The following is a 12,797-nucleotide window of genomic DNA, read 5'->3' as shown; positions in this document are numbered from 1 at the left end:
AGGAGGACTAAGAGTGGTACTCCACCTCCCCGGCCCTGCCTTCTCCCAGAAAAGAAGCAAGGGAAGGAGAAATGCAGGCATCGCTAGGTGCTCCAGCTGAGGAAATTCAACAGCCAGGAATGCAAACTGTGCAGTTACCGTCTGGGGGTGGGGGTGCTTTCCCTTTCTCTCCACCACACCCCAAATTCTCCTAGCTGTCTCTTCCCACCTGTGGTCCTAAGCGGGATGTTTTTTCTGTCCCATCACTTTCCAATTCTTTCCCTAGGTCCTTCCCTCCCAGTCTGCACTTCAACTCTTTTACCCCTCCTTTCCCTCTACCCCGCTGGGTCCCCTTTTCTCCGCTTCTTCCAGGAAGCTTCTTGCCTTCCCGCCCTCTTAACACAGACTTCAGGGACAAAATCGGATGCAGGGTGGCAGCAGGTGGATGCCTGGGGAGAGGCTGGGGAGTCTCCTGGTAGGACCCAGCGCCAGCAGGGGCGGGGACAGCGGGCGGGCGGGCAGGCGGGCGCGGCCAGCCCCGGGGCGGTCCCAAGTTGGACTCCCGGGTCTTCGCCCCCCAGTGGCTGCAGCCCAGGTGCGGAGGGACAGGAGGATGTGCGGCTGGCCGCTGCTAGTGCTGTGGGCACTGCTCCCCGCGACGGCAGCGGGGAGCTCCGGCCGCTCGTACCCGCACCGCGTGGTCCTCGACCCCGAAGGCAAGTACTGGCTGCTCTGGGGCCGGCAGGGCGAGCGGCTGGCCTTCCGCCTGGAGGTGCGCACAAACGGCTACGTGGGCTTCGGCTTCTCGCCCACGGGGACCATGGCCGCGGCAGACATCGTGGTGGGCGGCGTGGCCCGCGGACGGCCCTACCTCCAGGTAAGTTCAGGTCCCTTCGGGGAGCTCCCTGTGCTGGGATCACCCCGGGAACTAGATGGGCAGCGAGGCTGATACCATCTATGCAGCGGAGTCATCCTCAACTCCTTTGTCACCTTTTGCTCCAGGGTCATCCAAGCCTGAGCTTGCTCTGGGGTCCCTGCCTATGTCATTTGCAGTCTTCACGGGGGTTGGGGGGGACGTTTCCCTCCTTGGGAAGCTCGCATCCTGGTGTCCCACTTAACAGACCGTTGTGCACAGGCCACATATTCCCCTCCACCCCTCAAGAAAAAAAAGGACACAGCTTTGGAGACAGGTCAGATCTGCATGGAAGGGCAGGGTGCACTTGCCTGTCTATGGCTGGGAATTGCAGAGAGTCTCCAGAGGTTGGTTTTGGGGGCACCGCGGAACAGGATCAACATTTACTAGACTATGCACAAGAAGCATGAAGGGCCCTGAAGAATTGCTTAAGGAAGTTTTGTTATTGACAGCTGTGGAGGAAACCGGGTTTAGCGACCTGTGCACAACCCAAGTCTCCAAGCAGAACCCTCTATTCAGGGATAGATTTTCCGCTTAAAAGGCAACAAATTCATCTGATTTGTTCGCTGCCCATTAGTTCTAGGGGAGAGAGCTCTGGTAGATGCTACCTGATACAGGCATCTTTATGTATAGGGAAACTACCAGAATTCTGCAGCTCGGCTTCCTGGATATTGAACAACATCTGGGTCAGAGTGGCTATACACACTTTCTTACCACCCAACTTCCATCCAAGAGCGCAGGCCCTTGCTAAGAAGCCTCATGAAGACTTCTGAGATTATCTCCCCTTGGGCAGCATAGCCTCTTGTGAATTTCAACGTGTTTGGCTCAATCCTTCCTCCAGTCTTGTAAGGATTTTCACAGCACTCTGACTGAGGTGCTATCATATTTTAGCTTCAGCTCTGACGCTGAAATAGTTGGCTAGAAATAAACTGACAGCAATTCGAACTTCCAAGCCACCCTAGCGTGTGTGCGTTCACTTCTCCCAAGTCACCATTTCCTCGCCATGCGCCTCTGATGGGGCTCGCTCTGCTGACTTCCCCAGTGTAACTTTTCTAAAGCTGCATCATCTCAGAGATGGAACTTGTTGCCTGAGGATTCGATCCCAGGCCCCACTAGCCAACTAGCTTGCTCTCCCATAATCTGAGTAAGATGCTACCTTATTTTAATACCTACTGCAACCAAAAATAATAATAACAATTTAAAGCTTTTTTTTTTTTTTTTTTTTTTTTTTTTTTTAGTATCATGACCCCAGCACAGCCTATAGAAGTAGGCATGAGGCATCTTGCTGTGGTAATTGCAATCTGGTAAACCTCAAAAGTTAACCTGACACTGTTTTTGCCAAAACAGCAGCATTTCTGGAAAGCCCACACAGTTAGATATCAAGTGGAAAATCCAAGGGAAGAATCCTGATCCAACTTTCCTTAATGGGCCCATCACAAACATTTTGCTAAGACACAGAATTGTTGCTCCTTGTGGGTGGTTATTCCTAAGATTTTGTAAGAATTAAGTGTTTTTCAGATTGATTTAGAAACTCTGAACTCTTCTTAAGGCAGTAGTTATATATTAATGTGAGATGCATTAAAATGGACACTGTATGTGTAATGAATGGGAAATATCCTTTTCTATTTCCCATTGCTCCAGAAATACATTCTTTGATTTCATATGTGAGTTACTCAGTTTCTTATTTGCCTGACTTCCTTTACCACTTCATTTCCTTAGAGATTCTTCTGATTTTAGGGCACGTATTAATTGGTTAGGTGGCAAGAGAGCCTATTTAAAACCTCTCTAATGAGGTAAAATATTAATAATATTAATAAAAAGAAATGTTTTGATTACAGCCAGAAATCTAGAGTGGGAGATCTTATTTTCTAATACTTAAAACCATCTTTTTTTTTCTCCCTAAATATTTATTTAAGATTTCTCATACAGTGGTATGATAGATGTGCCTTAATTAACTATGTTCAAACCAAAACATGCTTCTTTAATGAAACGTATATGATTTTATTAGTAGAGCTTGGATTTCATGCGGTTTTGCTTCCAGTGGGAATAGACTGCATAGAACAATGACACAGAACGCGTTGCTTCCCTGGGGCATTAGTGTAAGTGCAGCATGCGCCCATGGCTGGACAACGGCATCAGGCTGTGTGATTTAACCTGAGCTGACACCTTGGTCATTCTCTTTTATGGCTTTCCCCTAATAGTTCAGCCCTTTCCATCTAATTTTGAACTTGAACGTTCACATTCTTAATATTTTGATTGTATTTTTAAAGATTACCTATAAACCCTTCTTGACAAATGGGTATTGACTCTTGCATGACTATTGGTGATTCCTAAGCAAAAAGGAAGAAGATTTTTGGCTCCACATAATGCCGCAGAGCCAAATGCCTGGAGCAATCAAGAGGTCAGGCTATGCAGAATGTGGCTTGAGGAGAAGAGGGGAGGTTCAAGAACAAGTGGAGCTTGCGGGAGAGCCATAGTCTCAGTCAGTTACGCTGTCAGGGGAGCACACATCCAGTGTGTGTGTGTGTGTGTGTGTGTGTGTGTGTGTGTGCTTCTGACTAGTCAATACTGCGCTCTTTCGAGTCTGCACACAGTGCACACATGTACACTTTCTACCGAGGTCTAGCTGACAGATGATGCAATCTTGGACCAAGAAGGAAAAAAACTTAAGTTGAATCAATTATCAACATAAATTATGGAAGTCCATGGGAGAGCAAAAGGCAAGTCTAATTCCCTTCCAGGGTGTTTATTCTATGCCAGGAAAATGATTTCAGTATCTGGGAGTCTTTGCCATTATCTGGGCTACTGACTTAAGAAAGTTAAACTTTTTTAACTTTAAGAAAGTTAGAAAAATTTTTACCCCAAGCATAGTATTTTAGCACATCACTTTCATTTTACTCAAATGTATGTAGTTTGAGCAGGGCTTGGTGGAATCAGCTGCGGGTCTCCATTCTGGGTCAGCTCTAATAGGCGTGGTGGGAAGTGTCTGAAGGCTCGCTCACTCACCTTTCTGTCTGTCTGGGATGGAGGGTGACCCGTGGCTGGCTCCTCACTCGGCCAGCTCTGTGGTGTGACTGTGGCCTCTCCACCTGGCTTCCTCACAGCAGAGCGGCTGCTCTCAGACTCATCATTCCCAGAGGCCAAGGTAGAACCTCAGCGAGGCCGTTGATGACCTTCCATGTGAGTCAGCCACTGGCGGATTTTACCGTTGTCACGGGCTCATAGATCACGGGCTCATAGATTCAGAAAGGAGCCCAGACCTTCCTTACCTTATAATGGAGTGTATCAGTGTGGCCATTTTTGTAAAGCGGATTCCACCGCTCACTCTACCTTCACCACGCCTCTGGTCACTCTAGCCACTTAGGTATGCATGCTTACTCTATGTTGACGTTACATCAGGAGCCGATGCTCATTCACTGACCAGTCCTCTCCTTCTAATGGTATTCACCCACACCACCTTCTGTTTAGCCACTCAGTTCCCTCTCTCTGTGAACTTTGGCAAACTTTTATTTTTTAATGATTCCCAATCATTTGTTCAGGTTAGACCCAAGGAAACTACCTGTAGATGACATTGTAACATCTGTTGGCTGGCTTACAGATACATACATATATATATATATGTGTGTGTGTCTGTGTGTGTGTGTGTGTGTGTTTGAGGCTGTGGGGTATATATATATATATATATATATATATATGAACAGCACTGAGACCTAAGGGCCTGTTTATATATATATATATATATATATATATATATATATATATACACTCCACACCATCACATATATATAGGTATATATGTATATAGAGACATATATATGTATATAATATTATATATGTTGTATTATATTATATATGACATATATTATGTATAACATAATTATTATGTCGTATATAACATATATTCACTATATATCATATATCATATATCATATGTTGTAAATATATCATACATAATATTTTATTATATTTCTATGAATCAGCAAGGCAACAGGCTTAGTAAGTCTTTAAAATATACCTAGGGCTCCACATGGTGGCACACACTTGTAATTCCAGCACTAGAGAGGCTGAGGCAGGAGGATGCTGAGGTTGAAACCAACTTGGGTTATATAATAAGATGTTATTTCAAAGCAAACAAATGAATGAACAGCACTGAGACCTAAAGGCCTGTTAATTATGGAAGTTCGATTTGCCCATTTGGGGATCTTCTGGCCTTCTGAGAAGTATCATCATTTGTACCAGTCCAGCTACAGTCAAACTGGGAAGGGTGTGTGTGGGGGGTGCTATGAAGGGAAGCCTGCCTCAGGATAAAATATGTGAAGGATAAACAGGGCATTACGCTTACAGAAGTACAGTCCCTCTGGGGTGCTGGGCAAGTCGCTTTCTAATCTGTCTTTTACAGCAGGAACCTGGCCGGGTGGGAAACACTCTGTCCTTTCCAACTGGCTTCTCAGAACCCCAGTATTTTGTCTCATGCGTCAGCCGGACTTTCAATCCTCTGATGGATTCCTGTCCTTCCCCTGTTCTTTGCCCCTTTGACACAACCACTCCACCCCCATCGGAACCATTTAGCAACTGCGCGAGGGCCCATTCGAGGCTGGTAATCCTGTGTTGGAATGAATGCCCAGTTTGTGTGAAGGAGAGAAGAGAGCATCATTGTCAGATGTGCTCTTGATTGGCACAAAAACGGATTCACCCTTCCCTATGGGGGTAGACGTCGCTAGTGAATGGAGTCCGTCCGACCCATATGTCATCATTTGTGGTAACCTCGCTTGTCGGCCCATTCAAAAACTGAAGTTTTTCTGTGTGTGCAGCAGTGTAGAGCAGCTGGGTCATTGCTGCTGGGCCCCTCACGGAGGAAGTTCCTGCAAGAGAGCTGAAATCGCGGAAAACAGGGAGCATTCTTTGTGGTTCACGCTGTGCTTCTCTTTAAGCACACCCCAGCCAACTGCAACAAAGCAACATTGGCAAAGCACACTGAAAGCATGCAAACACCACACAGCTCAGCTGCAGCTGAGATATTTATAAATCTCCCGATGATGCCCCGCCCCCCGCCCCCCCACGGCTCCTCCCCTCAGGCCCCGACTACCAGATGAGGAAGGGGCCTTTCCAAGCTTCTGGCTCTCAGCACTGCTAAACAAGGAGACAAGCCCCACTGTTCAAATGCAAGATGATGGTGCTCAGCTGTAAGCTGTGTGCCTCTCCTGGCAAGAGTAGGAGGTTTCATAATTAGCCTGGAGAAAGGAGCCGAGACCAGATCGCAGAGCCAAGGAAACAACAATGCACCTGAATTGACAAACAGAGTTCGAGGCTTTGGGCTAGCGGAGGCAGATGCTGGCAATCTTGGAAGGAGAAACCAGAGTCCACTTCAAAGAAAATGAATGACGCTTGAGGGATTCATAGTTTGTAAAGGGGTGCTGGGGAAGTTACTCACGAAAGAGATGAATTCATTATGCAGTACTGTGTTTATGGGAACGCTTGCTTCACGTGTAGTAACAACAGCCACAAGACAGTGCATACTGATGCCTCACAATGCTTTGCTGTAATAGAAATTAATCACTAGTAAAGAACTCTCAACTAGAAAGAACCTTCAAGTAGGAGCAGATCATTTCTTTAGGAAGCTTCTTCCAAATTTCTCTCTGTCTCTGTCTCTGTCTCTGTCTCTGTCTCTGTCTCTCTCTCTCTCTCTCTCTCTCTGTGTGTGTGTGTGTGTGTATGTGTGTGATACCTGTGTGGCTATTCAACGGTATGTTTTAAAAATGGAAACACAAGGTGGTTGTTCTTAGCGAGGGAATGCTTCTGAGATGCATTTAATGAATTTGCCCATAGTTCTAAGCATGTCCCCAAATTCACACACTGTGACAAGAACAGTAGTTTTTATCCTTTGAGTATAAGTGTGTGCCAAAGTACAATTAGCAAGGGGTCTTTCTCTCCTTACCATAGCCCTCTTTATAACTACACACCTTATGCTGGCTTGTACTAGCTGTTTTTCTAAGCAACAGTAATATCTACCCACACACAGGGTAAAAGGTAACTGTTATGTGTTGCCACAGGCTACCTTATTTCTTTCATTATTAATGGAAGGTCCTAGGCTCTAGGTTATCCCCAGTCTATAATTTCTCCAAGAGGAGGGTTCTGATTAGAAACGTTTCATTAGAGTTAACAGTATGCTTTCTTTTATATTTGAACACACTCTCTAGTGTTTTTTAATAACATAAATAGACAACCTTTTCCTCCCTCCCCCATTCTGTAAGATGGGTAATAAGCTGTAAAAATACCCTCAGGTTATCCTTGCAGAGGGAGACGGAGGAGAGGTACAGGAGTGGTAGATAATTAGTATCTTATTAGGGCATGGATGGAACATTGTAGGTTGATGACTGTCAGCACTGCCAAACCTCCCTGAGGTAGCAGGAACAATTCCATGTGCTTGGCAGAATCTCAAGAACTGATGTGGATAAGACCAGGAGTCTTCTAGGCTGGGTATGAGCCTCAACAACGCGTGTGCTTAATTCTTGTGTGGCCCTTGGCAAACCCTTAGCCCTCCCTAAGTGGCAGTTTCCTTTTGTGCAGAAGGGAGATAATGTTCTTTAGCTCATGGGTTTTGCAAGGATTAAACAAAATAGGCATTGAAGCTCTTAGCAGAACTTTATAATTGAGAGCTATGCCTATAATGACTCCGTAGTGAATTATGGGAACTTCCCAGCTTTCGTAAAGGCATTCGCTAAGTATACAGATGGGGGCTTAAAACGTGAGGAAATCTGGAACAAAGTGCAGGCAGTTGGGTGGTGATCGTTTTGACCATTAACAACAGGAGGCCAACTTGTTTCCGTAAACATAATTTATAGGATGCGACTACATTTCCTTTGCCTCTGAGTTGTTCTTGTAGGTTAAGGCCTTAAACAAATGGTGCATCTGATACAGTAAAGCACCTAGTTTAGGGTGAATAAAACTAACTGTATACGCACAACCTTGTAAAATTGTATTAAATCTGCTTCCTGTGGTAAAGTTCTTAGGTAATTTACTAAGCATGTTTCATTTCACGGTAATGGGCCTTGTAAACAGAGGGTTGTATGAGCTAGTGATAGAGCTGTTCACATCAAAGGATTCAATAGTGACACTGTACTCTGTCCCAGGAGGATTGCGCCAAAAGGCCCTTTCTAGAAACTGCATTTTCAAAGGAAGGGTGGGTAATATGACAGCATTCTGAAGGTCACTGAAACTTCTGGAAATTTGGATACCCAAGGACAGACAAACAGCTGGCAGCGTTTTCAGAGAAAGAATGATCATTATCATGCGGTGGACAGACAGATACAGATACACAGAGGAAACAGTCCAACTGGCTCACCTTAAGGGGTAGAAGAATACTGTAGCTTGGTATCAGTGTTTGTGTCGGAGATGCTAACCTGGAATGGGTGGCCCTGTGAGGTTGTGAGGTCCAGAACGTCCTACTTCAAGCGTTCAGCGCCGTGTGCTTATATCGTAGAGACATCTCCATGGGCCTAGAGCGAAGGACAGAACAGGCAATGAAGTGCCCCCTGCACATGCAGGATCTCCAGAACAGCTGGGGAGGTGGAGGCTGGAGGGGCGCTGCGGCAAGCCAGTCGAGACCCACTGGAGAGCATTAGCGGTGGATGGCCTCTGAGAAGGACATTGAAGCACATGCGCACTCCACGCCCAGACAGAAACGCCTGCGCAGACATGTGCTAGGAAAGAATTTGGGAGAAAACTTGCTTGGTGCCAGCCAAGATTAGATTTACCTCAGAATTAGTTTCCAGCTACAACCCAAGGCCGAAGAGATTTCCACATGCTCTCACATAATCCAAGAAATGAGCAGAGGAAGATTTAACCATTAGAAAACTCCATGATTCTTTTAAAACGACAGCAGTTTTTCCTGTGTGAATGTGTGTGTGTGTGTGTGATGGTTATGCATGGAGCTGTTACAGTGTTATGAATGTACTGTATCTCTAGCCCTTTAATAAAATTCACTATATTTAACTATATATAGTAGATCTGTTCATCTTTAAATATGAAGAGCATAAAAATAAGAATATTTATCTCTTAAAAGCAGTATTTGGAGGGCCTCAAGAACAAAGTTTTTTAGTTTCTGAGGCCTGTCCCCAATTGGCTTGCTGCTTTATTTCACCTTTCTTGAACTGCTTTCTGCCTCCTGACCTTCCCACCACAATATAGATACTCTGCTCAAACTGAGCGTGAATCCTTTCAAACCAGTCTCCTCGCCAGCCTTCCCTGTCTTGGTAAGTGGCAGTTTCTGCTAGCTACAGTTAAAAAGTAGGAGCAACTGTTTTTCCTTCCCTTTTCTTTATCCATGGTGGAAATCCTATCTTCAGGTCCTCATGTCTTTCCTACCAGAAGCTAAAATCTGCCAATTCTCTTCAGCTGAACTAAAACCGGTGGGATTACTGAGAGATTTCTGTATCTCCGGGTCATGATCTGCATCTCTCTTCCTCTTCCTTCTCAACACACTAGCCACAGTAGTCTGTGAATAGTTTATTCATAGGCGTGCACACGTGCCTGTGCACACACATACACACATGCATACACACATGCACATGCATGCACACACACATGCATGCACACACACATGCATGCACACATGCATGCACACACACATGCACACACATGCATGCACACACACATGCACGCACACATGCACATGCACGCGCACGCGCGCGCGTGTGTGTGTGTGTGTGTGTGTGTGTGTGCACACACACACACACACACACACGCATGCACATACACCTTTGCATGAGAGGAAGCAAGGAGGAAAAAGGCAGGAGAAACGGAAAGGGAGGAGAGAGGAAAAGAGGGGAGGAGCCTAAAAACAGAAAAATCTTGCTGTTCTAATGATTTTTATTACTGCTTGGATAAAATAAACCTAGGCTCTTAAGTGAAGTCTTTTAAACTTTTTTTTTTTTTAATTAGAAGATGGGTTAGGAAGGAAGGAAAATAATGTTACTTTAATGATTAAAACTGAGATGTTTTTCACCAAAGCATGTGCTTAGGATTGAAGGGTCTAGCAATTCATTGTACATGTCACGAAATTCTATAGATGACTTTATGTAAAAGCTGAAATGAGATGAACAGGTGCTGCTGACCCCGTGCGACACTGTCAGAAAACTACGTTCCTGGCGTGGCTCCTTAAAGAAGCACGGGCTCATATTTTGCAATTCCGATAGGTATTTAATGACTCTCACAAGACCAAGAGAGAAGTTTGCCTGATTATTGTTTCCTAAGCACAGTCAAGTTCTATTTTGAGATGACATTTTGATTTCTTCACGAAGAAATTCCTTTTGAGGGTTATTGCGATGTGAAGATTTCGTCTATGCAGCCGGCCGGCACGGCTTTGTGGAGCCTCCCGATCACGTAAGGATCACAGATGCTTCTTCAACTCACCCATATTTATTGCACTGTCAATATGACAGCACAGCTCTAACATCATCACCGCAGTTGATCTCATAAACAGAAGTGTGTGATGCGACAGGCTTCTGGGTATTGGGAACTGAAGAGGAACTGCAGGCACCTGCTCTGGGAGATGCTGACAGACGAACACGCTTTTCTCAAGACCTCCCTGCGGCTGTGCTTACACCCAGCTCCCCAAGCTGAAGCGGTCTATTCATAGCTGTTATTACACCCACTAGGGTTGCTGCTTCATCCTGTTTAGCGCAACATCCGTCAAAGCTCTATTCTCTAGCAGAGATTTCATTTCCGAGAGGAGGAAAAAGACCGACAGCGAGCGAGCGAGCAGCAACTGAACATCTGCGCGATCCTGTTTCTGAACAAGAGACCTTAGCCATCCTGACAGCAAAGCCAGCTTTTTGGTACATTTCCTTACTTTGGAAACGGTAGCCAGTGTTCATGGTACCCTATGAAATAATTACTGTCAACTCCCTGCCAACCGCAGGTGGGGGCAGCTTCGTTTTTTTGTTCTTGCATAACATTTTAAAGCCTCAATTATACACTTTGTGCTATTTTTTTTTTCAAAATATGAAGTGTTGCAGAATATCGTGTGAGAACCTGCTTCAGGAGGTATATGTTCTGGAACACAGCTAAGGACGATTTTCATTGTTAGCTTTAATTATCTCACTCTTGGATGATATTTTATTAGGAAAATACGAACAAGGTCAGTGTATGATCGGTAAAATAGTCCACAATCAAAACAACGTAAGTCCGTCTGGGAGTTGGGCTGAGTGTCTGCGGCAGAATCAGTGGAGACCCACACAAAACAACAAAGAGGCGGGGGAGTCATGCTTCATAGCTCGCGCTGCCTGAGCACAGGCAAGCCTGTCTTCTGTGTGTCAGTGCGTCTGCGTGCATTCTTAGAGATGTCTGCATGATCCCCTTCGCAGACTCTTCCAGCTTCTGTGAAGTGATGATTCTCTCTGTCCTCACCAGCTCCCTCATGGTGCCAGACCCCATTTTAATGAATTAATAAAAAGTGTGTGTCTCTTTGTGTGAGTGTGTTTGCCTATTTATGTGTGTGTTTGTGAATGTGTTTATATGTAGGCAGTATGGGTGTGAATGTATGGGTGTGTGTTTGTATACATATGTGTGTATTTATGTGTGTGTGAGAGTGTGTAATATGGAGGCATGTGTGTGGTGTGAATGTATAGTATGTGTGTATATCTCTGTGTGTGTTTGTGTGTGATTGTGTGAGTGTTGTATGTGTGTGTGAATGAGTTTGTGTGTTTCAGTGTGTGAGTGTGTACTATATGTGTTTGTTGCATGAGTATGTGTAATATGGGTGTGTGTATGAGTGTGTGTTTGTGTATATAAATGTGTAATATGGGTGTATTTGTATATGTGTAGATTGGGCTTGTCAGTTTGTGAGTGTGTGTTTATGTTAGTGTGTAGTGTATGTGTGAGTATATAGTATGAATGTATGTGAGTATGTGTGTTTGTGTATATGAGTGTGTAATATTGGTATAGGTGTAATGGTGTAGTATGGATGTGTGAGTGTGTATTTTTGTGTTAGTGTGTATTATGTGTGTGTGTGTGTAGTATGAGTGTATATGAGTGTATGTTTACAGTATAAGAGAGTATGAGTGTGTGCGTGTGTGTGTGTGTGTGTGTGTGTGTGTGGTGTGTGTGTGGTGGTAGGGTTTATATGGAGGCCAGAAGTGGGCATCAGGTATCTTGAGTCCTCAGAGTCTCTCACTGAATCTAATTCTAATGCTCACTGATTCCACTAGGCTGGCTAGCCAATGAATGTCAGCAATCTGCTTATCTCCGCCCCTCTCCCCTCAAGGTGTTGGAGTGACAGGTACACATTACCACACCTGGTTTTTTCAAAGGTGTTAGGGGTCCAAACTCAGTCCTCGGGCTTGGGTAGCAGGCACCCACTGACTGAGCATCTCCCCAGCCACTCACTCGAAATTCCTCTTACTTGGAAGTTTTATTGTCACTATTTATGTAATATTTATAGAGAAGGTACAATGTTATAAGGGCTTCAGAATTCTACCACGACAACGCCTGTGTACCGTGAGCCGCACTCCTGTGCTTATTTGAAGTCTCAGACCATCGCGGATTGCAGGCAGATGGCTGAGTAATTGCTCCTCTCGAGTGTGCAGTGCAGATGATGTGTGTGTGTGGTTCCACGTGCTGTGCAGATCAGGGAGTGGTCAGGACATCATTTGGTGTAATTATCAAGGAAGAAATAAGATACCGTGAAAACGAGCTGGGAAATTTAATATCACAAGTGTTATACAGTATCATTTTATCAGTATCAACCTGTTGGTCATTTTATCCACATTTGAATTCTCAATTGGTCAATGTTTGAGTATTCTAATGTCATTTTCTTCTCTCTAGAGGACAATAATGCTCCTTTGTTTGACTACCCCCACCCCATACAGCACTTAGTCCTGTTCTTACTAAGTGGTCAGAAAACAAA

The 12,797-nt window shown here is 44.9% G+C and overlaps 1 protein-coding gene across 1 annotated transcript in view; it reads left to right on the top strand.

Annotated features, from left to right (window-relative positions):
* Positions 1–573: 573 nt before the first annotated feature.
* Positions 574–12,797, top strand: part of Moxd1 (monooxygenase DBH like 1) — a 69,236-nt gene continuing 57,012 nt past the window's right edge. Inside the window, exon 1 of the mRNA XM_052169858.1 lies at positions 574–856. Coding sequence (XP_052025818.1) covers positions 593–856 — 264 coding nt within the window. The 5' untranslated portion in view covers positions 574–592. The remainder of the gene's footprint in view (positions 857–12,797) is intronic.

The sequence above is a fragment of the Apodemus sylvaticus genome, chromosome 23 (assembly GCF_947179515.1).
Source record: "Apodemus sylvaticus chromosome 23, mApoSyl1.1, whole genome shotgun sequence".
NCBI lineage: Eukaryota > Metazoa > Chordata > Mammalia > Rodentia > Muridae > Apodemus > Apodemus sylvaticus.
This window is presented reverse-complemented; position numbering and strand designations above follow the sequence as displayed.